The 25,236-nt window shown below is 49.4% G+C and overlaps 1 protein-coding gene across 4 annotated transcripts in view; it reads left to right on the plus strand.

Moving 5' to 3' along the window:
- Nucleotides 1–25,236, plus strand: part of ctbp2l (C-terminal binding protein 2, like) — a 109,712-nt gene that overhangs the window by 75,733 nt on the left and 8,743 nt on the right. For all 4 annotated transcript variants that reach the window (XM_056296678.1, XM_056296679.1, XM_056296681.1 and 1 more), the window contains exons 3-6: nt 9,915–10,069; nt 14,548–14,692; nt 16,379–16,585; nt 24,644–24,858. In XM_056296678.1, coding sequence (XP_056152653.1) covers nt 9,915–10,069; nt 14,548–14,692; nt 16,379–16,585; nt 24,644–24,858 — 722 coding nt within the window. The remainder of the gene's footprint in view (nt 1–9,914; nt 10,070–14,547; nt 14,693–16,378; nt 16,586–24,643; nt 24,859–25,236) is intronic.

Below are 25,236 nucleotides of genomic sequence, written 5' to 3' on the forward strand. Positions count from 1 at the left end.
TTTTGTGTGTGTGTGTGTGTGTGTGTGTGTGTGTGTGTGTGTGTGTGTGTGTGTGTGTGTGTGTGCGTGCAAGGAGGGAACCGGTAAATTAGCAACTCAACCTCGCTCGATCTGAAGTTCAGGGCTCTGGCAGAAGTGTGGGTGGAAACCCCAGAATGAAAAACAAAAGTGTTGTTTGACCCCCCCTCTGCACATCTGTGCGTGATGCCAATGCCTCTCCCATTACTCCACAGTCATGCTCCAGGCAGCCTGCCAAGACTGTTTGTGTGTGTGTGTGTGCGCCTTCACTTTTATTTATGCACTTATCTAAGTGTGTCTTTAAGTGCTTGTTTATATAACCGTGTGTGTGTATGTGTGTACCTTTTTGTTTGGTTCATGTGCCTGTCTATTTAAGTGTGTTTATATAAGCCTATGTGTGTGTGTATGTGTGCGCACCGTAGTGCTTTTGCATACCTAACTTTGTGCGTATAATGTTGCAGACGTGAGTGCCCGCCAGGGCGTGCACTCGCATTCAACACGGCCAAACCTGTGCCCCCTAAAATACCCAAATCACTGTGAGCACGCCGCGCCATGTGCCAACACACACGTACAGCCTGGTCCAAGTCAGAGCGGCTGCCTGTTTCAAGTAGGTCTGGATAGTGTGAGGGCACCGTGCTTAATGGCCATGACTACAGTCGGTCAACACTCGCCTTCATCCAGATTTGTTGCAAAGCAAGGAGCAGCCAGCAAACAGCAGCTTGGCGTTGCTAAGAGACCAGTAGACAGTATGGAGGATGTGTGCTCTGCCTCCCATGACCACCTGCCTTACTCCTCTTTACACCCCTCTTGTCTCCTCTTTTATTCTTCTTCGTATTATTATTATTCTCCACCATTTTATTCCTCTTTTCTCTCCTCTCCTCTCCTCTCCTCTCCTCTCCTCTCCTCTCCTCCCGTGGAGCCAACATTACATAGCATCAGAGGCCAGCAGTAGGAAGAGACTCCCTCTTCTCCTCCACATCATGGAAACTGGGGCCTCATCTCGTGCACTCCTCGGCAGCGTCCGGCTGCCAGACTCTGACTAAGTGTTGCTGGCCACAGCCTCGGGGCCCTAGTGTTGGCTCCAGCGCTTGTATGGCGGGATGATTAGAATTAGATAGATTGTAAATAACCAAGTTAGAGGTTGGATGGAAAACATCATCTGATAAAAGTGAGCAATCTACATTAAGTGGTTTTCAAGCTTTTTAACCGGGGACCTGGATTTTCAAAAACAATTTTCATCGTGACCTAGTTTCAGACATGATATACTGTCTTTCATTCAGATATTTTAGAATTTATCATTTTATTACACGACATGTTAAGTTGCATGGATTTGGAAAGATTTTGTGTGTGTAATATAGGAAGTGGAGGGTGGGTCCTCCTCCGTAGGGTGTCTGGGCTCAACCTTAGAGATAGGTTGAGGAGCTCAGACATCTGGAGGGCGCTCGGGAGTAGAGCCGCTGCTCCTTCGCGTCGAAAGGAGCCAGTTGAGGTGGTTCGGGCACGTGATTAGGATGCCTCCTGGGCGCCTTCCTTTGGAGGTTTGCCGGGCGCGTCCAACTGGGAGGAGACCCCGGGGTAGACCCAGAACTCGCTGGAGGGACTACATGTCCAATCTGGCCTGGGAATGCCTTGGGATCCCCCCAGGGGGAGCTGGAGGGCGTTGCTCTGGAGAGGGGTGTCTGGAGTGCCCTACTTAGCTTGCTGCCACTGCGACCCGGCCCCGGAGAAGCGGCTGAGGATGAGATGAGATGATGAATATAGCAAATGGCTTTTAATACCACCTTTCTGTAGTAATTATGCGGCTCGTTATCCTGCAACACACCTTTGGCTCTCGCACCTTTCAGAGACAAACTGAACAGGCGAAGGATAGTTCGTAGTGTTTGTTTTCAGATGAAGATCAGAGTCTGGTTGAGAAGAGCTTCTTGCATGTCTAAAGCTATCATAAAAGTATGATTCATTTAGAAATGGCTCCCATACTTCTACAGTTAAAACACAGAGAGGCAAACTGTATGTTTTGATGAGGAACAGTCGCACCGTTTGCGGGGAAGAGCAGCGCGCACACACAGAGAAAGCGGCGGGGCGCTAAACAGGTGAGCATAGCACACAAGCCGAGGGAGCTGGAGATCTGAGAGAAATACCAGCAAGTATATCATTACAACACACCCCTCAGGGTGTGAGAGCGTATAAGTGTATGTGTGTTCACACCCTTTAGCAGGTTAAGAGCTGTCAGAGTTGGTGAAAATGTACTTCCTTCTCCCCCCCCCCCCCACACACACACATACACAGAATCTTGCAACAAACAGGATATGAGAAGAGAGAGGACGGCAAATGGAGAGAGTATAATTCAAAGAGCAGCTAAATTAGGAGCGCTTCCAACATGCCCAACCAACCCCCCACCACCACAGAGGTGTGTGAAGGATGAGACGAGAGGGGAGGGGGGTTCCTACTCTTATTTCCTTCTCTTCTTCCCTTATAGTACTGTATATTTGCCCGGTTGTTCTCGTGGCGGGCGTCTAGTTAGAGACCCCCCTCTGGCGGCATAGGATCCCAGGGAGGGCGCAGTGTCTTTTAAATGCTGATGGCGATGAAGATGCTGGTGTAGCTCTGCGTGAACCCTTCTGAAGGGGAGGTGACGGCGCTGGCCAAAAACGAGAGCCTGTCACTGTCGAGGTCAAAGCTCGTCTCTGTGGGATGTATAGAATCCATTTGGTTTTTGTATTCTTCCGATTTTAATGGCGTTTTTTCCTCTCTCTCCCTAATTTGACTTCAAGATGGTGGCACTGTCTGGTGCAGTTGTAAGAACAGTGAAGCAGGTTGGATTAGTCCCATGTATGCACTTTTTGGGGGTGGGATTTTTCCTCCTTTTACCCCCATTTGTGCTTGGCCAATTACCCCACTCTTCCGAGCCCTCCCGGTCGCTGCTCCAACCCCTCTGCAAACCCAGGGAAGGCTGCTGACTACCACGTGCCTCCTGCGATACATGTGGAGTCGCCAGCCGCTTCATTTCACCTGACAGCGAGGAGTTTTTCCCGGGGGACATAGTACGTGGGAGGATCACGCTATTCCCCCCCAGCCCCCCCTTCCCCCCTGAACAGGCGCCCCGACCGACCAGAGGAGGCGCTAGTGAAGCGACCAGGACACACACCCACATCCAGCTTTCCACCCGCAGACATAGTCCGTTGTGTTTGTAGTTGTAGGTACGCCCGACCAAGCCGGAGGTAACACTGGGATTCGAACCGGCGCCATCTATGTCCTTTTTAGACTGTACATGTTAAACTGATAGAGAAGGCATAAGGAAGAAGAGTGGAGTAATTCTCTGCTCCCGAGTATGCTGTGACCAAAATGTTTGGTAAATCAACCCAACAGCCCCCCCCCCACCACCACCACCACCACCACCAACCCATCCAGTAAAACAAAAAACAAACTAGAGGGTATTTGGGGGGGGGGGGGTTATACCGAATCCTAAAAGACAGGCTATCACATTTAGCATGTGAAGCCAGTGTATGTGCTTTTATTCAAAAGACATTGGACTTTGCCACGACAATCTCTCTCATTTGTCATTGGTATTTGTGTTTGACACAATAATAGAGAATACAGACATTTCTTGGACAAATGGACAGTTACCTGGCAGGGTTTCTGACAGCAGTGAATTATCTGACAGGGAAGAGGGCGGAGGAGGCGTCGGTTTCTATTCTGAGAGTGCTCATAGTGGGGATGCAGGAATGTGCTGAAAATCACTATAAAACTGTTTATTGGCAAGACTTCGGCGATACAACCGTGTCATGATACGAGTGTCACAATGTAATATAGATGTGCTGTGATTAATTACAATGCTACAAACAACCGCAGTGTGTTGCAATATTTTGTCAGAATTTTAGAAAAATGTCGTAAAGAAATCACGAAACACATAAAATCGGAGTGAAAAGCTAGTGTGAAAGCACTGTGCAGCCCTGTTACAATACAGCACCCGCCACCTAGTGGTCGGCGATGTAAACAACACAATGTAGTCACGCTTCTACCACGTCGCTTTGTGTGTCATCTTTATAATCGATCCAGTGTTTTTGAAAATGGATACAGGATTGCTAAAGATCATATCGTGATACTCAAGTGTATTTATTTTCTTACACCGCTATTTACAGTACACGCACATCACCGCCAACAACTAATCACAGATACCAACTGCTATCTCTCTCTCTCTCTCTCTCTCTCTCTCTCTCTCTCTCTCTCTCTCTCTCTCTCTCTCTCTCTCTCTCTCTCTCTCTCTCTCGTTCTCTCTCTCACTAACCATAGAAGTTCAGAGAACAAGTGGCTGTGTTGTACTAGAAGGCTGAACTCGTGTTCTGGTTGGTTCGGCACGTCTGTTGATAGAGAGACTATGTGAAGCAGTGATCCACAGGTGATGTTAAAAAAAAAGCCTCAGAATCTTTCGGTATCCAACCAGCGACTTATCGGGTCATCCATTACCTAGCGAAGCAGGGAGAGTTTTGCTTCACTAAACCTTTTAATAATCTGAGGGCGGTGCTGTCTGGCATGTTGTTTTTGAACCGCCGTACTTTTTAGGAGGTTTCTCAGAGGATCGTTATTGTTGACGCTTTGACGTAAAAAAAAAGTATTTTATGTCATACGAATGTTAAGTTTTGTACTGTTTTGATTATTTTGGCGAAGCACTTCTTCACCTTTTGTCTTGTGTAGCCGACACGCCAAGAGGCTGTCTGTCAGTGTGTTCGGATATAAATGCAGCTGGTTGACCACGGATTAAGTGTACCCGGCTCCGCCATCGCCTCTCTGCATCCCCCGATTCATCATCTCCACTCCATCAAAATCAGCAGAGAGCACATCAGAGTGTCACGCAGGAGGACACAGACCCTCAATCGTGGAATGATGGACAGAGAGACCCGGCAGGGAGAGGAGAAGAAGGATGAGTTAGGTAGTGATTTAAAAAGAGAGAAGAGAGAGAAGGGAGTGAAGGAATGATAATTGAGGAGAAGGAGACGGTGAAGGAGAGAGGGAGTGATTACTGGCGAAGATGGGGAGGCGGGGGGGGGGCAGCAGAGGAATAATAGCTGTGGCGGAAAAGACAGAGCGGCAGAGGAATTCGGAGGGAGAAAGATGAAGGGAGGAGATGCAGACAAATGGACGACAGATAGAAAAAGATACAGAGCTAAACACCAGGAGGAAAGAAGGAGAAAAAAAAGTCGCTGTCAGAAGATGCTGTCGTGCAGAGAGCGTAAATCCAGGACAATAGAGCATCACGACAGATGTAGACATGTAATGGAAGGGGAGAGGGAGAGAGGGAGGGAGAGAGAGACTGAAAGGTCAGAGAGAGAGAGAGATCCGGCAGATGATTCATAGAGTTGTGCTTGTCTGTGTTCAGCCGGTGGGGTTTCTGAGCAACCCTGCCAGCCTCTCATTTTCCCTCCTGTCATCCCCAGCACCGCCTTGACGGCACCTCAACTCGCCACTGCACCGCCACACCGTCACCCCTCGCCACAAACAGCCAGGTTTGGAATAACTTGCCCCTTAGATGGCAGCTGGGAGTGAGATACGGCTCTGGAGGGTTTCGACTGTGATTGTGGAAGACCCTTGGCATCAGATATTTTTCAGCGATAGGCCTCAGTTTCATCCGCTGGCACACACACACACACCTGCACATGAATGTTTCGCTGTGATTTAGGATCATGCAACGAAGAAGTGAGGGAAAGGGGCCAAGTTGCTTTAACATGAAATGGTAAATGATTCAAATGTGTACTGGTGAAAAGGTCCCCTGATTAATCTGAATTTGATAGCGTCGAGTGTAGCGTCTTCATTTATAGTTGTATGTATAAGTTGAAGGCGTAAGGTCAGATGTCGCACATGTTGCACATGTGGTGGACTCAGAACACACCCACAGGCAGTCACTCATTCCGACGCAAAGCCTCATATTATATACACTCCATCAGACTCCTACACCGCAGTCGCATCCGACACACACACTCGCACACTCGGTCAGCGTGGTGCGATAGCCCGCGCTCACACCGAGCAGTTATTACCCCGGCTGCTTTCATTAATATTCAAAGAGCTGTCAGTCACAGATGGCCAATTACAATTGCCTTGCCACCGTCATGTCACCTGTGTAGGAGTCGGGGTGTGTGTGTGTGGGGGGGGGGGGCAAGTTGTCTGTCAGTGGGAGTCACACCGCACACCGGAGAAAGTAATATCCCCCCCCCGCCGCCCTCTGTGAACGGCGAGGTGTGTGAGGAGAATACGAGAGTGCGCGCTTGCCCGGCCCTTGACGCTCGGCACAGATGTCAGCACCGCCAAAAATAAAAGTGCATTAAACCACCCCCCCAAGTCAAAGCCCGCTAAGTGATCACCATGACAACAGGCGGAGAAGGGGAGGGGGGGGAGACACCCCCGCTCCGACTGTGCCTCCTCCTACCCTGAGAGAGAGGCTGCACGGCTGGACTGCTCACTCGCCATTAACCGGGCCTCTTTATGACTCCACGTGTCGTTTCTGCTTTCTTCCTCCTCCTCCTCCTCCTCCTCCTCTCTGCCTTCTCTGTCCGATTCATCTCCGAGGAGCTCCCTAGATAAAAGGTGCTGTTTAGTCTGTTCTTCGTTCGTGCTGATTTTCATGTGTTCATATCACCCGTTGCTCTGCCTCCATCATTCTTATCTCTCTCGCTCTCTCGCTCTCTCTCTCTCGTCAGACCCGTTTGTTCGCCCACTGTGTATTTTAGCCTGTGTTGTGTTGAGCAGCGCACAACTTTCCCCCCTCAGTCTTAAAGCGTCTAATCTCACCTTTATCTCCCTTAATCGGCCTCCTCTGCTCCTCTAATCCCACAGAGCGCGTCCTTAGCCAAGCACGCCTCCTCTCCTCTCCCCTCCTTTCCCCTGCTCTCCCCTTCTGTCCTCTCCTCACCTCACCTCGCCTGTCCTCTCCCCTTCTCTCCTCTCCTCGCCTCTCTTCTCCTCTAGTCTCCCCTCCCCTTCTCTCCTCTCTGCTCCTCTTCTTTTCTCTCCCCTTCTCCGCTTCCCAACTCTTTATCTCGCCACCAGAGCCTGACGTCATATTTGAAGCAATTTTTGTCAGATATCGCCGAGCCCATGCGGGGGGGGGGGGGGGATGCCCAATTTCCCTCACACGCGTGCATCGACGCAGAGCTGTAGCCAGACCCCTGCAGATACGGATCAGAGTGACAAGCCACCAGAGAGAAACCGACACGACCTGATAAGACAACAGCGTCATGAAATCACACCATGGGCTCCACGGGGGACCTTTGCTGTTGCGTGCGCCACCGTGTAGATGTCTTTTGATGGGTTACCCCCCCACACACACGCACACACAGATCCACTGCCGCCAACCTCCCGCAGAGATCCTGACCTCTGTGGCGGCGGCGCGCTGTAGCTCTCACTCCCTCCCATGCACGTCCATCCCTCCAACCATTGGCTGGCTGGGACGCCGTTACTGGCAGCATGAATATTGATGGTTTGCTCTTGTTAACATCGTGTGTATGACACGGGGCCCGTTGTTGCTCCGAGTCGCGTGTCTTCCGCAGGATGTGTATGAGAAGGTCGGCCCACCGGGGCGCGCCGCTCGGCTCAGCTCACCTCTTCTCACTGTTATTGAATTAGCAGAGGTAGGGACAGGAAGACGGCGGCGACTGAACCGCCGTTGGGACCGCAACACATGCTGGGCTTGGTGATGGAGCTCTGTCAAATGTGCCGTGGCGGAGTTGCGAGTGGGCCACCGGTCTGTTTTGGTCTTGTGACATTTGCTCTCGACACCTGCTGTTCCGGTGATACGCAACTCTGACGAACCTGATTTCTTAAGCTGCGGCGAATAGCTCACCAAAGTTTCTTCTTCTCCCTCCGCGTTCCTCTTTCTCTCTTTGTGCAGCTACCGTTGCCAGTCACATCGAGGCAAACACAGATGCCAGACTCTCCTGAACTAAAAACTGAGTGCAAACAAAGTGTGTATGTGTGTGTGCGCATGTGTGCACGTGCATGCATGCATTGCTATGTGTATTTGTCGTACACACATGGGGATATAGTATTTCCCGCGGCAGCTCTCTTTATACACCTGTGTGTAGATATTTCAAACCGTAGGCCTGTGTGTGTGTGTGTATGTGTGTGTGTGTGTGTGTGTGTGTATGTGTGTGTTGGATGTGTGTGGAGGTGAGATGGGGAGTGTTGCCTCCTGCTCTAATCCACTCTTGAGTCAGAGCATCGATTTATTGGGAGGCATTTGTTAGCGGAGAGAAGCCTTGCTTCCCTGTATAACCTAATCAGCGTGAACACACCTAGCCTAATCAGAGTCCACATGTGCACACACGCCGAGCCCCTCGTCATTACGGAGGCCCTGCTTTTCAAGATAGATTAGACTGCTTTGGGCTGACGGGATATTTACAGCTACGACCCGTTAAGCTAGTAATTATTTTGTCTTGGTCTAAATTTGATATTTTAAAGATGTATTGTTTAGGGGTGTCCGGGTAGCGTAGTGGTCTATTCTGTTGCCTACTACCAACACGGGGATCACCGGTTCGAATCCCCGTGTTACCTCCGGCTTTGTCGGGCGTCCCTACAGACACAATTGGCCGTGTCTGCGGGTAGGAAGCCCGGTGTGGGTATGTGTCCTGGTCGCTGCACTAGCGCCTCCTCTGGTCAGTCGGGGGCGCCTGTTCAGGGGGGAGGGGGAACTGGGGGGAATAGTGTGATTCTCCCACGCGCTACGTCCCCCTGGTGAAACTCCTCACTGTCAGGTGAAAAGCAGCGGCTGGCGACTCCACATGTCTCGGTGGAGGCATGTGGTAGTCTGCAGTCCTCCCCGGATCGGCAGAGGGGGGTGGAGCAGGTACCGGGACGGCTCGGAGGAGCGGGGTAATTGGCCGGATACAAGCGGGGAGAAAAAGAGGGGAAATTGCGGTGTAACATCCTATGCAGGAGGAATATTAGGAGGGGGAACATAGACCGATGTGTTTATATGCATTTGAAATTGTGGAGTTAATGTGTGTTACTACAGCTTTGTATACCCGAGGAATATGGGTCAGTCAGTATGGGAGCGAACGACCCACAAGATATGAATGATGAATGATTGTGTGCTAACATATGATATTCATCATTGATTATGTCCCTTCAGATATGTTCTCCTAGTTGAACAAGCTGTAACTCTAAACTCACTAATAACATGACTATCCGATACTGAGGGGTGCAAGGGTCAGTGCCTCGGTTGCACAGGCAAACCATCTGATAGGGGCGATCGCACGCGACACAGAAATGGATGGCAAATGAAACATGGTAAGGCCCAGTGGTTAGCGCTGTCGCCTCACAGCAAGAAGGTGCTGGGTTCGAGCCCCGGGGTTGTCCAATCTTGGGGGTCATCCCAGGTGTGGAGTTTGCATGTTCTCCTACGTGTTTGCGATGGGTTTTCTCCGGGTGCTCCAGTTTCCTCCCACCATCAGAAAGCCATGCATGTTAGGGTTAGTACTCCTGTCTGTGTCCCTGACCGAGGTATGGCAAGACGAACTGGAGTTGGTCCCCGGGTGCTGCACCTCGGCTGCCCCCTGCCCCTAGCTACACAGCTAGGATGGGTTAAATGCAGAAATAAATGTCCCCACGGGGGATTAATAAAACCCTCAAGTCCAGTGAGGAGATTTAAGATCTGGGAGAGGTATTGAATTTTGAAATACAGAATATATCTGAGCTGCTGAAATAGGGCCCTGTGATGGACTGGCGGTCTGTCCAGGGTGTCTCCCGGCCTGCTGCCCATGACTGCTGGGATCGGCTCCAGCATCCCCGCAACCCCGACGGGATAAGTGGCTTGGATAATGAATGAACGAATGAATGAATGAAAAATCAAACACTAGTGAAAACCTACATCCTGAGTTCGTCTCTCTCTCTCCCCGTCTTCCCTCCAGGTATCCGACCCCAGATTATGAATGGGCCCATGCATCCACGCCCCCTGGTGGCGCTGCTGGATGGGCGCGACTGCACCGTGGAGATGCCCATCCTCAAAGACCTGGCCACCGTTGCCTTCTGTGACGCCCAGTCCACACAGGAGATCCACGAGAAGGTAACGTGTACACAAACACAGGTAGACAGACACCTGCACAAGCACGGCTGAGCGTGCACATATGCACGCACACACTGTTTCCTTTAGCGCTGCTCCACAGATAGCTGACAGATAACGGTACCTGCCACTCACCGTTGGTCTCTCCGTCTCCATTGCATTTGCTCTCTCTTTCTTTGTTTTACTATCATGGCACTAATATGTAACGGGCACTGTATTGCCCCCATATGCTCTCGCCAGTTAAAATAAAGTGGCTTCATTATGATTTAATGTCTCTTGGTGGCAAAGTGCTACATGCCTATATCACTGGCATTGTTCTAATAGAAGGCTTCATATAGAAGGGAGTGCAGTGTAATTACATTGCACCAGCTTGTAGCGGCTCTTTATTGCTTTTTATGCAGAGGCAAAACTGCAAAGGAATATATGGCTGTGGAGATGGGTATCGGCGAGGCGCTATCTCTCCGTCTGCGGAGGGAGTGAGACATGCAACGGCTTGATGAAAATGGGACATATTAAAAAAATCAGCATTTGCATAGAGATCAATTCAATCAGAGGCCTTGGGTGGTGAGGAGAGCGTGCGGTGCGGCGGGAGCGGGAAGCCTTTTGTTTGTTTATCGGGGGGAAAGCATGATTGTAATGTCACCTCGCCGGCATATTCAGCAGTTCGCAGAAATAACCTGCAGTCTGGAAGCCCAGAGGGGCGGCGTAAATCGAAAAATGTTCAATCGCTCATTTCCTTGGCGGCGAGATGATGGCCGTGGATGTCGAGATGCGGCACGGATAATTCTCATGACTTTCGGTGACCGGCTATTACACCAGACGCCGTTTGCGAAAGCACCACCTCCGTCTGCCACGGGGTAAAAAAAAACACACAGATGAGGGTGGCCGCTGAAAGACGATAGTAGCCCGGAGTAAAATGAACTCCGCTACCCAGAAAACTCGTTTTTCTTTTTGATTTTTTTTTCTTTTCTTTTTTTTTTTAAGTTGTAGGTATTTGATAAATGGAGGAGGCGTGTAAATACTGTTCAAGATCAAGTTAGAATAGGGGCGTCTGGGTGGCGTAGTGGTCTATTCCATTGCCTACCAGTACGGGGATCGCCGGATCGAATCCCCATGTTGCCTCCAGCTTGGTCAGGTGTCCCTACAGACAATTGGCCGTGTCTGCGGGTGGGAAGTCGGATGTGGGTATGTGTCCTGGTCGCCGCACTAGCGCCTCCTCTGGTCCGTCAGGGCGCCTGTTCAGGGGAGAGGGGGAACTGGAGGGAATAGCGTGACCTCCCACGCGCTACGTCTCCCTGGTGAAACGCCTCCCTGTCAGGTGAAAAGAAGCAGCTGGCAGCTCCACATGTATCGGAGGAGGCATGTGGTAGTCTGCAGCCCTCCCCGGATCAGCAGAAGGGGTGAAGCAGCGACCGGGACGGCTCGGAGAGCGGGGTAATTGGGCAAGTACAATTGGGGAGAAAAAGGGGGAAATTCCCCCCCCCCCAAAAAAAGATCAAGTTACAATAGCACATCTAGTGAGACCACATCCAACATCTGCGCTCCGACACCATCCTCCAAGGTCAATGATTCCCAACCACCCACCCCCCTGTCCTTACCCCGTCTTTCTCACGGTCACACCCACACTCATGTAAAATCAAATATGGCCCGTAAAAGTTGGCTTCTAATCCAATATGGCGCCTCGTCAATGTCACTCCGCTCAGTTGCGCCGCTCCTTGACCCTTCTCCTCCAGATGTGGCACCCTGAGTACAAGTCCGCGCTCACATATACCAGCGGTCCGGGGAAAAGCTCGGTGTCCCTAATTGATTACACCAAAAAAATAAAAATAAAAAATTGAACTTCACAGATGAAGAGCAGATGTGTCCGAGAGAGAGCGAGAGAGGCCTGGATAAAGAAGGGATTTGAAACGGTTGTTAAAACGTCTCGTGAGACCATAAAAATGACAGGGATGGTGCATGTTTGAGAGCAACTTGGCATCAAGGAGGCAGCCCTGATATTTTGTATGTGGTATTACAGAATATGTTTGTAAAACCTGATATGTTTTACGACATGTTATAGTCCCTCTCACTGATTCGTGGTATCTGTATGGCGGGGCCTGCCAGATGGAGAATGTCTCCTCTCAGCAGTTGCAACCAACAGTCCTCCCACTATATCGACTCTGTTCACTGGTGGGATGACCTCATAGCCGCAGAATCCTCCCTAAATAAGCTGCGCGAACACACACCAACGCAACCACACAACACATGTGCATGCCCAAGTCTGTTCCATGTGTGTGCTTTGTCGCAGTACAGACAGTGGCGATTGCACCTTCACACAAATGATAGAATAGAATATGGTTTTAGTCCTTTTGTACATACATATAAATGAAGTTTACTTCCTGCAGTCAACCCATCCTCGCTGTGTAGCTAGGAGCAGAGCCGCTGTGCTGCGCCCGGGGTCCAACGCCAGTTCATCTTCCTATGGCCTTGCTCAGGGGCGCAGACAGGAGTATTAACCCTAACGTGCATGGCTTTTTTGATGGTGGGAGGAAACCGGAGCACCTGGAGGAAACCCATGCAGGCACGGGGAGAACGGTGCAAACTCCACACAGAAAGGACCTGGGACGGCCTCGGGTTTGGACCCAGGACCTTCTTGCTGTGAGGCAACGGCGCTAACCACTGGGCTACCGTACCGCCCGGTGATACACGGTGAAGGCAATAAAGCGTCGATTTCGGTGCCGTGAGATGGGGTTGGTGGGGGTATGGACAGATTAGGTCAGAATTTCCATGAAAGAGCTACAGTCACGACTGTTTCCCTTCACCCAGTTAGCCGTGTCTCATGCTTTTACTGCTTTGTCTGCAACTCCTCCGAAGACAACACCATTGCTTCAGGCTTTCCACCACAGAGAGGTGTGTGTGTGTGTGTGTGTGTGTGTGTGTGTGTGTGTGTGTGTGTGTGTGTGTGTGTGTGTGTGTGTGTGTGTGTGTGTGTGTGTGTGTGTGTGTGTAAGGAGTACTTTAACCTTGAATTAGTGTTTTGAAGGCCTGGCTGAGACACGGCGCTAATAAAAGCTGTATGGAAATTCAGGGCTAATCTGCTAATCACAGGAAAGCTAATGCAGTGTAGCTGGCGGTGGGTGTGGAGATGTTATTTACCACGGGGGCGCTGACAGCGGCTCGGCCTGATACTAAGGGAGAATGGTTAGATCGGCCATCAGACTGACTCACGGGCCGGGTCACCTTGTCTTCTTTAAAGTGGCAGAGGATCAGCACTTCATGCTGGTGGGCCAGTTTGAAGGGGAGTCTGTTTTTGGTAGGGGTTGCCCCTGGAGGAATTTCAGACTGTTTTCACTGAGGCCACCATGAATGTCCAGTGTATTTTTGAGATGTGGGACGGTGTGACAACCCCAGTACTGAGCCGTGCACCGCCTCTCGTCTCCATCGTAGGGGGTAGATGATATTGGAAGGTGGTTTCACATATTTTGAGCTAGACACTTGGGTGGTGTTGAATGTAGGGTATTTTCAGTGTCTGTGTGTGTGTGTGTGTGTGAGAATGTGTGTCTGTGTGTGTGTGTGTCTGTTTGTGTGTCTATGTGTGTATCTGTATGAATGTGTGTGTGTGTGTGTGTGTGTCTTTGAATGTGTGTATGTCTGTGTGTGTGTATCTGTGTCTGTTTGTGTATGTGTGTGTCAGTGTGAATGTGTCAAATTTGATATTTTTCCTCAACTCTCTTACTTTCCTTGTGCAGATGTAAAGGTACCTCGAAAGAAACAACAGATGAAAACACACAATATACTGTGTGACACCACACTTTGTACGGTTTGGCACTTCTCCATCCAGTAAATGTCTGCCTGTATCTATATTTCCTTGACCTTTCCGTGTCCCAAAGAACGTAGCGGTTCAGACAGGGATCATCTCCTGGTTTGGCCTCTCCCCCAGCCGGTTAGCGTGGTCCGCCGACCGTGAAGCCCCTCCGGGTGGGGGTGTAATTCTGATGACCATGCAGAACTGCAGTCCCTCCGAGACAATATACCAATTTGTTGCAGCTCCAACACGGGGCTTTACAAGGACAGTGTGTCACCGCTGATAATGACCATGTGACGTCTGCGTGTGTGTGTGTGTGTGTGTGTGTGTTTTTGTAAGTTATAGTGTCCCAAGTCATGTCAGTCATGTGACGTTCATAGTTTATCTCAAAGGAATGTGATCTTGCGATTGTCATGGGGTCTTATGTTTGACCAACAATAGCCATGATACACACTCTTGCCTTCCGGAGTGAGCAGAGAAAAACAGTCAGGAAATGAGATGAATTATGGGATGGATGAATGAACCAACGTTGAAATGAATGAATAAAGGAAGTGGTGGGAAAAAAAGAACGATCCAAAAAAATCCAACTGATCATCGTATCACTGTGTCTTGTGTGTGTGTGTGTGTGTGTGTGTGTGTGTGTGTGTGTGTGTGTGTGTGTGTGTGTGTGTGTGTGTGTGTGTGTGTCTCCCTGCAGGTGCTTAATGAAGCGGTGGGAGCCATGATGTACCACACCATCACCCTGACCAGAGAGGACCTGGAGAAGTTCAAAGCTCTACGCATCATCATCCGCATCGGCAGCGGCTACGACAACATCGATATCAAGGCTGCTGGGGAGCTGGGTACGAACGCCGCCGCCGCAGTCTCGCTTCCTGTCACCAAATTAAAATAACGGCTCGCTGCGCGTTCACTCAGAGCCGTGGTTGTCGTAGAAAAGAGAAGCCGGTTTGTGCTGTGAGAAGATGAACCCGCTAGTTTGATGGCTTGCACTTTCCCACAAGAGTGTATCTGTATTATTTCTTTCTATAGTGTGTGTGTGTGTGTGTGTGTGTGTGTGTGTGTGTGTGTGCTCTCTTGTACTTCTATCTTGTGAGGACCGATTTGAGTTTTTAACCATCGAAGTGGGGATATTTTTGCAATTTTCTGAGGGTCGGTTTTAGGGTTTGGACTTGGGTTTCAGGTCCAGGTTAGAATTAGGATAAGTTGAGAGCAAGAGTTAAGGTTTTGCCCACCAACATGGGGATCGCCGGTTCGAATCCCCACGTTACCTCCGGCTTGGTCGGGCGTCCCTGTGGACACAATTGTCTGCGGGTGGGAAGCCGGACGTGGGTATGTGTCCTGGTCGCTGCACTAGCGCCTCCTCTGGTCGATTGGAGCATCTGTTCAGGGGGGAGGGGGAACTGGGGGGAAATAGCATGATCCTCCCATGCGCTACATCCCCCTGGCGAAACTCCTCACTGTCAGGTGAAAAGAAGCGGCTGGAGACTCCACATGTCTCGGAGGAGGCATGTGGTAGTCTGCAGCCCTCCCCGGATCAGCAGAGAGGGTGGAGCAGCGACCGCGACAGCTCGGAAGAGTGGGGTAATTGGCCAAGTACAATTAGGGAGAAAAAGGGGGGGGGGGTCCAAAAAAAAAGAGAGCAAGGATTAAGGTTAGACATGTAGTTGTGATGGTAAAGGTTAAGGCCTAATATGGAATGTGATGTATTTATCTTACTACTCTTCATCACTCTTCATCTTTCCCTACCCGTCTCCCTAACACATCCTAGTCTGAGTCAGGTTTCACAAATACTCTCATGAGTGTGTGTTTGCATGCATTTGCGTGTCTGTTGCACGCACGGAGAATGGCCTTATAACAGGCCGGTCTTATTCAGCATCGCAGACGGAAAATGCGAGAGCAGGAGTGATGGAGATAAAGAAAGATGTTTATAGAGAGAGGGGGGGGGGGGTTCAGTCCCGACTCTAAACTACTTACTCAGGCTCCGTCAGCAGACTGGAGGCTCAAACAGCTCTTACCGTTGACAAAGCTGCCATTTCCCTGCCAATTTCAGATACAGTGTCTAGCTGCCGCCCACTCACCAAAGATGCCTCGCTTCACACGGCCGTAGTCAGAAAGAGATCACGTCTACAGGAGACGGCGCTGAAACGCCGGCTAGCTCGGGGGGGGGAGGGGCTGTTGATCGAGCAGAGCTCCGCTCTTTATTTTCACTGTCCAGTGAGGGCTGAGCTGTTAGTCGGAGATACAGAGTGGGATGAGGACATCAGAGGAAGCTGAAATAATGACAGCCAAAAAAAAAAAAGCCTCGGTGTCGGAGTATAGAAGAGGTAACGCTGCGGTCGAGGGTTTGAGTTCTGCAGCCGTATGAATTATGAACACGCCGACAAAGCTCGAGAGCTCGGATGAAAGTGTGTCAGTCACCCTTCCTTACTTCACTGACTCATGTAGCTCGATGAGAGCCAGTCTGATGTGTGTATCCCTGTGTGTGTGTGTGTGTGTGTGTTTGTGTGTGTTTGATGCCGTCCCTCCAGGTATTGCGGTGTGTAACATCCCATCAGCGGCGGTAGAGGAGACGGCAGACTCCACCATGTGCCACATCCTCAACCTGTACCGGCGAAACACCTGGCTCTACCAGGCCCTCCGGGAGGGCACGCGGGTCCAGAGTGTCGAGCAGATCCGCGAGGTGGCGTCCGGCGCCGCGCGCATCCGAGGAGAAACCCTGGGACTCATCGGCTTCGGTGAGAAGCGCAGAGCGGGGCTGTTGTTTTTAGACCCTTTATTGTGCGCTCCCGTTTTATCTTCGTTTCCCACTCTGTCCCTCTCTCTCTCTCTCCATCTCTCTCTCGCTTACTTTTGCACTCTGTTCCCAATTATTTTTGCTTCTCTACTTTTGTGTCATGCTCCCACACCATCTTTCCCAGAGTCTGTCCCTGCATTTACCTCCCCCCCTCCCCTCCCTTTCTCTCTGTCTATTTCTCTCTGCCCTACCTCCCTCTACGTTTCATATCTTCTCTCCATTCACATCTGTGCCCCTCTTGTTTGCCTCCGCTGATAAGGTTATTTTTCTCCCCCTGCTTGTCCCGCAGATTATCTCAAGGTTGTCTACCCGCCTCCCTCCGGGGGCAGGGCTTCCTATTCTCTCCCATCCTGTTCCCTCTGCTCTAATGCTTGCCATTACCTCTCCCATTTTTCTCCCTCTCCTTTCCCATTTTACACTCTTTCTGTGTGTGTGTGTGTGTGTGTGTGTGTCTTTCTCTCTCTCTCTCTCTCGCTCCCCTACCATAATCGGGCCCCTTGGGGTAGACTTGGTGTGTAGTGGTGTTTATCGGGGTGGGTTGGGGTGAGCATGTGGTTGCGTTTGCATTGTTCCTCTTCACACCTGTGACTGTAAATTGCTGTGTGGGTGGGCATGTGTGTGTATGTGTGTATCTATCTATCTATCTATCTATCTATCTATCTATCTATCTATCTATCTATCTATCTATCTATCTATCTATATATCTATATCTATCTATCTATTAGGCTTGCAACGGTTTTCGGTTTAAAACCGAACCGTACGGTCCACCCTGTACGGTTCAATCCGCCCTTATGGACCGTCGGTTTTCGGTTTTGCAGTTAAAATGTGCGTGAATAGTTGACAGGCGTTTCTTACTGCCGGAGAATGGATTCTTCACTGTGTGCCTGTGTGCGCTGCAGAAAACCCCGCCCCACGAGTAAATATCCAATCACTGTTAGCCCCCCACCCCCCTTGTAACTGGAGCCGACAGTCGAGTTGAAAAGACGGCGGTAGCTCGCAGAAGCAGAAAAAAAAGTCATGGCGAGTGGAGGGAGAAAAGTTTGAAGAAGCACCGTCTTCATACAAATCTGCGGACATTTCGGGTTTGCTGTTGAATACAACGATGAGGGAGACAAAACAGTGGACAGAAATAACACTGTGTGCTGCAAGCATTGCTTGACCCATGTCCCCGTACTACGCAAGTGGAAACACTTCCAATATGAGCCAGCATCTCTGCCGTCACCACCCAGATGTCTCGCTCTCTGGAAGCAGGACAGACGCACAGGTAACCGCACCAGTGAAAAAACAACCATCTATCGGAGATGCTTTCCAACAAACCTATAGCACCAACTCAGAGAAACACAAAAAAATAACCCGTGCAACAGGGGTGTTCATTGCTAAAGACATGCAGCCCTTTTCGGTGGTTGGAGATGTGGGCTTCAGCTAATGCATACGCTCGATCCGCACTACGTTATTCCCTCCCGAACTTATTTCACCAACAATGTAATTCGAAACCGAACCGAAACCGTGACCCAAAAACCGAGGTACGAACCGAACCGTGGACTAACTGGACCGTTGCACCCCTACTATCTATATAAATATATATCTTAACGAAAATCTTAACATATTCCGCTCCTCATTAGTTGAGCACTTATAACACCATTGACGGTTTCGGGGGGGTAATCTCTCTCTCTCTCTCTCTCTCTCTCTCTCTCTCTCTCTCTCTCTCTCTCTCTCTCTATATATATATATATATATATTTGACAGCTGATGATTGCTTCTGGTATGAAACAGGCTTGTACTGTCATAAAGAATTTACTTGACTCACTGGATTATTTTGCCCCTTATTTGTTGAGCACTTTCCCTACCATTGAGTGTTTCTTTTAACAAAGTTTTATATATATATATATATATATAGAGAGAGAGAGAGAGAGAGAGAGAGAGAGAGAGAGAGAGAGAGAGAGCGAGAGAGAGCTCTGTAGGAAAAAACTTTAATGCATAGCATAATACATATACATTTATGTGTGGGTGTGTGTATGCCTATACACACACACACACACATATATATATATAAACAAGGCTGTACACTGCAAGTATTTCACTCACATTTGCCCCCCCCCCCCCCCCAAAATATCAATATCTGGGAACCGGAAAAATAATTTACGAGCACAGTGCGAGTTAAGAATAATACCTACCTACCGTAGCTGGTCAGGGTCAGACAGGTTTTAAAAATATCGCAAAGACATTGCTATATATGAAGCCCATTCATTTTTATTTTGAGTGAAAAAGAGACGAGGACAAAGGAATCTGGCGAGGGGATTTCACAACGTTTAACTAACCAGGCCTTGCAATTACTGTTGTCGTTTGTGAACGATTCGAGTCTTTTGTGCGAATTAACTGTTCTGAATGACATCCTGAACCGATCCGTTCATTCTGTGTCAGCAAATACACAGATAATTTGGGTTGATAACATTTTGCTGCAGTCTTCTTCTTTTTCTTCTTCTTCTTCTTCTTCTTCTTCCCCTTTTTCTTTTGGCTGCTCGCGTTAGGGGTCACCACAGCAGATCATCTGTTTCCATCTATTCCTGTCCTCTGCATCTTCCTCTGTCAGGTGGCATGTCGTCCCTCACCACATCCATAAACCTCCTCTTTGGCCTTCCTCTTTTCCTCTTGCCTGGCAGCTCCATATTCAGCATCCTTCTCCCAATATAGCCAGCATCTCTCCTCCACACATGTCCAAACCATCTCAATCTTGCCTCTCTTGCTTTGTCTCCAAACCGTCCCAACCTGAGCGGTCCCTCTAATATACTCGTTCCTAATCCTGTCGTTCTTCGTCACCCCCAATGAAAATCTTAGCATCTTCAACTCTGCCACCTCCAGCTCCTCCTCCTGTCTTTCCATCAGTGCTACTGTCTCCAAACCATACAACATAGCTGGTCTCACTACCAACTTGTAAACCTTCCTGTTAACTCTTGCTGGTAGCGCAAATCACTCCTGACACTCTTCTCCACCCACTCCACCTTGCCTGCACTCTCTTCTTCACCTCTCTTCCGCACTCCCTGCTACTTTGAACAGTTGACCCCAAGTATTTAAACTCATCCACCTTCGTCACCTCTACTCCTTGCATCCTCACCATTCCGCTGTCCTCCCTCTCATTCACACACAGGTATTCTGTCTTGCTCCTCTGACTTTCATTCCTCTTCTCTCCGGTGCATACCTCCACTTCTCCAGGCTCTCCTCAACCTGCTCCCTACTCTTGCTGACATTTATAACATTTAGCTGCAACGATTCAACAATACTGGTCTTGCACTGCAATCCAGGTATATAACATTGTCTAGATGGATATACGCACAGGCTAACATTTGATGTGACTATGCACTGTGCCGCACACACACATACACACACACTCACATGAAGTAGTACAGAATGTTTTATTTATTAATTAGGTGTCGTGAAATTATAGGTGCTGTCCACAACAGGGTAGGACTCCGTTACAGCAGCTTTCGGTTTGCAAATGGTGTCTTCATCCAACTAGAGTCTCAGCTCGCTGGCTTACCCTTCACGAACGCTGTCCTCAGGTCACTAGCTAGCGAGCTGAACTGAACCTTCGGCCCTGTTTCAGTTCTCTGAGTTGGGACTAAGCACCCAAAGATTTGGTGAACGAATCTTTTGAATGAATCTTTTGAATGGACTGATTCTAATGAGTCAGTACAGTGGAATGAACTGTCTTGCCAGTCACTATATGCGAGGTGTACCTGAAGTGGCTAACGATAATGTTAGCATGGCGGAGTTCGGTCCCACTCGCGCCGTGAACCGGTGGCTGGACATGGCAGATGGCCAACATACAAAAGCAGCTGGACAACAGACACTATATCCTTTATGTCCAGTAGGCATGGGCCAGTGTGTGATGTGGGTGGTATGTGTTATTGCACAGATGTGTGTCCATTAGTACACACACACACATACACACACACACACACACACACACACACACAGTGAGAAAAACCCTACATTGCAGAACCAATCCGTCTGTTAAAATGCAATGTCAATATTTTAAAAAGCGTTTCAATATTTCAACAAGTTGTTTCAGTGCCTCGGTGTCGAGAAAAACCTTCCAAGTGTTTTTAAACGCTTGTGCGATATTTTATTTAAAAAGCTGTCTTTCAACACTTCGGGGTTTTAAAGAGCTGTGTCAATGTTGTATTCAATATTTTAAGGCCCGTGCCTAGCCTAGTGTCTAGAGACCACCAGGGTCTTCCACTTTCAGAGCCCTCCGCTGGTTTTCACATCGTAATTGCACACAAGGAGACGGAGCGCACACACACACACAGGAAAAAATATGTATTCAGTCAATTTTTTTGTTAATAAACTTTGTGGTACTTGTTAATTGTGCTCCTAAGTTTCTTTGTGTGCTCCTGATTGTTTTCATTTGTGAGCACATGTGCTCCTTGGGAGTAAAGTTAGCGTGGAGCCCTGATCTGTGTGCCCGAGTGCGCCCCCATTCTGTCCTGTCTCAACGTCACTGGGCAGACAGACGCGCTCTCCTCTCTACCCTCTCAAACTCTCAAGAGCCTTTCCAAAGTACCAACTTATCTCTGTGTCCACATACACACACACACACACACACACACACACACACACACACACACACACACACACACACTTCTGGTGCCAAAGAGCTGCCCGGTATGTTTGTGCCCATACTGAGGCCCTGGCACTGAGACACCCCCCCCCACACACACACACACACACACCTCTTCCGTCAGTCTTTCGGGCTCATGCCATCTCCAAAACATTGTCCGTTGTCAAGGGCAGTGGCAGTGGTTGAAGGGAGCGGGGGGCCTCCTGGTCACACTGGAGATAACGGGCCAGTCTGTGGGGGACCCACACACAGAGCCACAATGGAAACCCCATGGGACGGCCTGCAGGCTCGGCAGGGTGAGGCGCGCATCACATATTGGTGTTGTCGCAGCCTCAAATGGGGCAGGGGCCAGAAAGAAGCCGGGTGGGGTAGGGGTGCAAAGAAATGAGAATGTGATGTGAAATGAAATAAGAGGAAGTAAAATGAAAGAGCTCGGAGCTCTGCAGGAGCTCAGCAGGAGCTCTGCAGGAGGCTAGCGAGGCCTACCTGCTGGGTCTGTTTGAAGACACCAACCTGTGCGTCATCCATGCCAAGTGTGTCACCATTATGCCCAAAGACATCCAGCTGGCTCGTCGAGTCCGTGGGGAACGTGCTTAAACACTGCCCTCTTCTGCCCCCTCGCCTCTTCTTCTCTTCCTTCACCAGTCCATCTTTTCTTCACCCTGTCCTTAGCCTGTTCCCTTCTTGCCCCATGTTGGTAGTAAGTATATAAAAAAATATTATGTTATGAATAAAGTGTATAGTTGTGGCCCTGTGATGGCCTGGCGGCCTGTCCAGTGTGTCTCCCCGCCTGTCGCCCAATGGCTGCTGGGATAGGCTCCAGCATCCCTGCCACCCTGGTTAGGGTAAGCGGCTTGGATAATGGATGGATGGGGAAATAAAAGAAGTGAAAGAGAAGCAAGAGGAAAAGTGTAACCAAACACTGGAAACAAAGGGGACCTCTGTGTGTCCACAAAAACAAAAACAAGAAAAAAAACAAAAAAAAGGGCCCCTCTTGTTCTCAGCTGGCTGGTGAGGGCGAGTCCTGACTCACCAGCCACTCTCCTCCCTTCAGGAGAGGGCTCTTAGCTCTGTGAGAGAGCCTGAGCGTGTGTGTGTGTGTGTGCACATGCATGTGCGTGTGCGAGTGTGAGAAAGAGCGAGAGACTAACAGACAGCGAGTCTGGCACACCTTTTCCTCCGTCAAGGAGAAACCTGCAATGCGAGACCCCATCCAAGGCCGCAGCCCATTTTTTTGGCAGCATACACACAACACCAACTGGTTAAAAAATGCACGGCGTGAGAAAAACACAAGCTGCGTTCTTTCATTTCTGTGCCTTTCATCAATCCCCACCGTTGCTCTGCCGCGCCGCTTTTCGGTTGGCTTGCAGGGTTGTTTTCACAAGTCCTGCAAACCTGGTGGACACACGTTTGTTGTGCAGCGTGGCGTCCTTGCCCGTTGACAGTGGAGGCAAAGGGAGAAAGGATAGGGCCAAACGCTTAAAGTCAAAATCCTGACGATTGTTGTTTTGGTTGAACTCAGCTGACACCTGATGTAGATACTGGTGGTGGCAGTGGCGTTCGACCACTACAACTTCTGGAGATCCATTCAAAATGAATCGGTCGCTAGTACTGCCCTGTCAGCACTGTCCCCTCCATCTAAAAAGAAAGCATGGTCGAACCTGAGTCGTACCTGTTGATGTTGTGGTGTCTTATTCTATCCACTTGTTGGCTGCAACCACCTTGCCTCTTTCTCACACTCGCCTCCACCTGCCCTACTCGTATGCTGTTGGCCTCTATGGTATCATTTTATATCATTCGACCTAGAGCTAACTATAAAAATTAATTGCTGGGGTGTCCGGGTAGCTCAGTGGTCTATTCCGTTGCCTACCAACACGGGGATCGCTGGTTCGAATCCCCGTGCTTGGTCGGCCGTCCCTACAGACACAATTGGCCGTGTCTGCGGGTGGGAAGCCAGATGTGGGTGTGTGTCCTGGTCGCTGCACTAGCGCCTCCTCTGGTCGGTCGGGGCACCTGTTTGGGGGGGGGACTGGGGGGGAATAGCGTCTGCTGGCAACTCCACATGTATCGGAGGAAGCATGTGGTAGTCTGCAGCTCTCCCCGGATCAGCAGAGGGGGTGGAGCAGAGACCAGGACGGCTCGGAAGAGTGGGGTAATTGGACTGGGACAAAAAGGTGGGGGGGGGATTAATTGCTAAACAAGTGTTCATGACATACAATATATTCATGGATTAGTGATACTCTTAAATGCACGACACAAAAAATATATATAAAAAAAGACATTTGTTCGTGTTTAAATCTACAAGATTGTAGCTTTAATGCGATCATCATATTGTCAAATACAATCCCAGTTGAAAGTCCTGGTAATTCTTTTGGGGACATTTCTCAGCATGGATTCAAATTAGTCAAGTTTGGGATGTTGAGGGGAAATATAAATGTTTAATGTAATGATTGTGAACCTCACTTAACATTGTGTGATGAATGCAGCCGATGGGGGAGCGCGTCTAGCAAAGCGCTCTTCCCATCCACAGTGAACCAGAGCCGAGGACTTGAGAAGCATGACTTGAGTTGAGGCGATGTCCATACGCCATATCTGTATGACAAGGTTATTCTGACACCCCCCCCCCCGCCGTTGAGCGTTTTACAGGAGTTAATAAACTGGCTTCAGTCCACGCAGATCAGCAACAGGAATGGCCTTGGATGATCACTCGCAATCATTGTTTGCAGCAAACAATACTGTCCTTGTGCCCTATGAGATGAATGAACCAAAACCCTGGCATGGAAAAAGGCACAGCACACCATTTTAATGGCCTCTATCCCTTTGTGTGTGTGTGTGTGTGGGGGGGGGGTAGGTAGAGGGTTCTTCCAGCTGAAAGGCAGGATATAATGGTCCATGACAAAAGAGTGGACCTTGAGAGTGTAAAGGGACCTTATCGGTCCTATTCACCGGCGCCAACAGACATGGGCGGAGTCTCTCTCCATCGCTCTCACTTGTCTGCTGTCCACGGTGCAACGCCGGGGCTTCTCTACCGACTGAGCACAGCCCACACAAGAAATGGGCGTGTGTGTGTGTGTGTGTGTGCATGTGGGAGACTGTCGCCAGGAGGGTCTTTTTTTATTTTTCATCTCCACACACAGATTCATTTCAGTTTTTCTGATTCATCGTCTTGCTGTCTCATCCAAAATGTTTCTGCTGAATCACCGTCCTCGGTGGATGCCGTGTGTGCTCCTGTCTGAGTGCTGTGAAAATCAGCTGTTGCACCCAGTCCTTGTGTGCGCCAACACACCATCTCCACCTCTTTGTCTCTTTATTTAAATACGTTTCCTTCTTCTCATTTCGCTGTGTGTGTCTGTGTCTGTCTCGTCCGTGCACCCTCAGGTCGTTCGGGGCAGGCGGTGGCAGTGCGAGCGAAGGTGTTCGGCTTCAACGTCATCTTCTACGACCCCTACCTGCAGGACGGCTTGGAGCGCTCACTGGGCGTCCAGCGGGTCTACACCCTCCAGGACCTGCTCTACCAGAGCGACTGTGTGTCCCTGCACTGCAACCTGAATGAACACAACCATCACCTCATCAATGACTTCACCATCAAACAGGTGGGGGAGGGGGGAAGGGGTTTACACACACACACTCGCATGAACACATACACACATACACAACTGATCTCATCTAAAGCTGATCAGAACTTGTTAGCACCTAAGTATTATTAGCATGATTATTAGCATTATTAGCATTATTACAGCATTATTATTATTAGCATTATTAGCATTATTACAGCATTATTAGCATTAATATTAGCATTATTACAGTATTATTAGCGTTATTATTAACATTATTACAGTGTTATTATTATTAGCATTATTACAGTATTATTCGCATTATTATTAGCATTATTAGCACCTCAATATCTATGATGTGTATCTGCGCATGCATGCACACAAAGTAACACACAAACTACATGCACTGATATGATC

This window comes from Lampris incognitus, chromosome 17 (genome assembly GCF_029633865.1).
Source record: "Lampris incognitus isolate fLamInc1 chromosome 17, fLamInc1.hap2, whole genome shotgun sequence".
In the NCBI taxonomy this organism is placed as follows: Eukaryota; Metazoa; Chordata; class Actinopteri; order Lampriformes; family Lampridae; genus Lampris; species Lampris incognitus.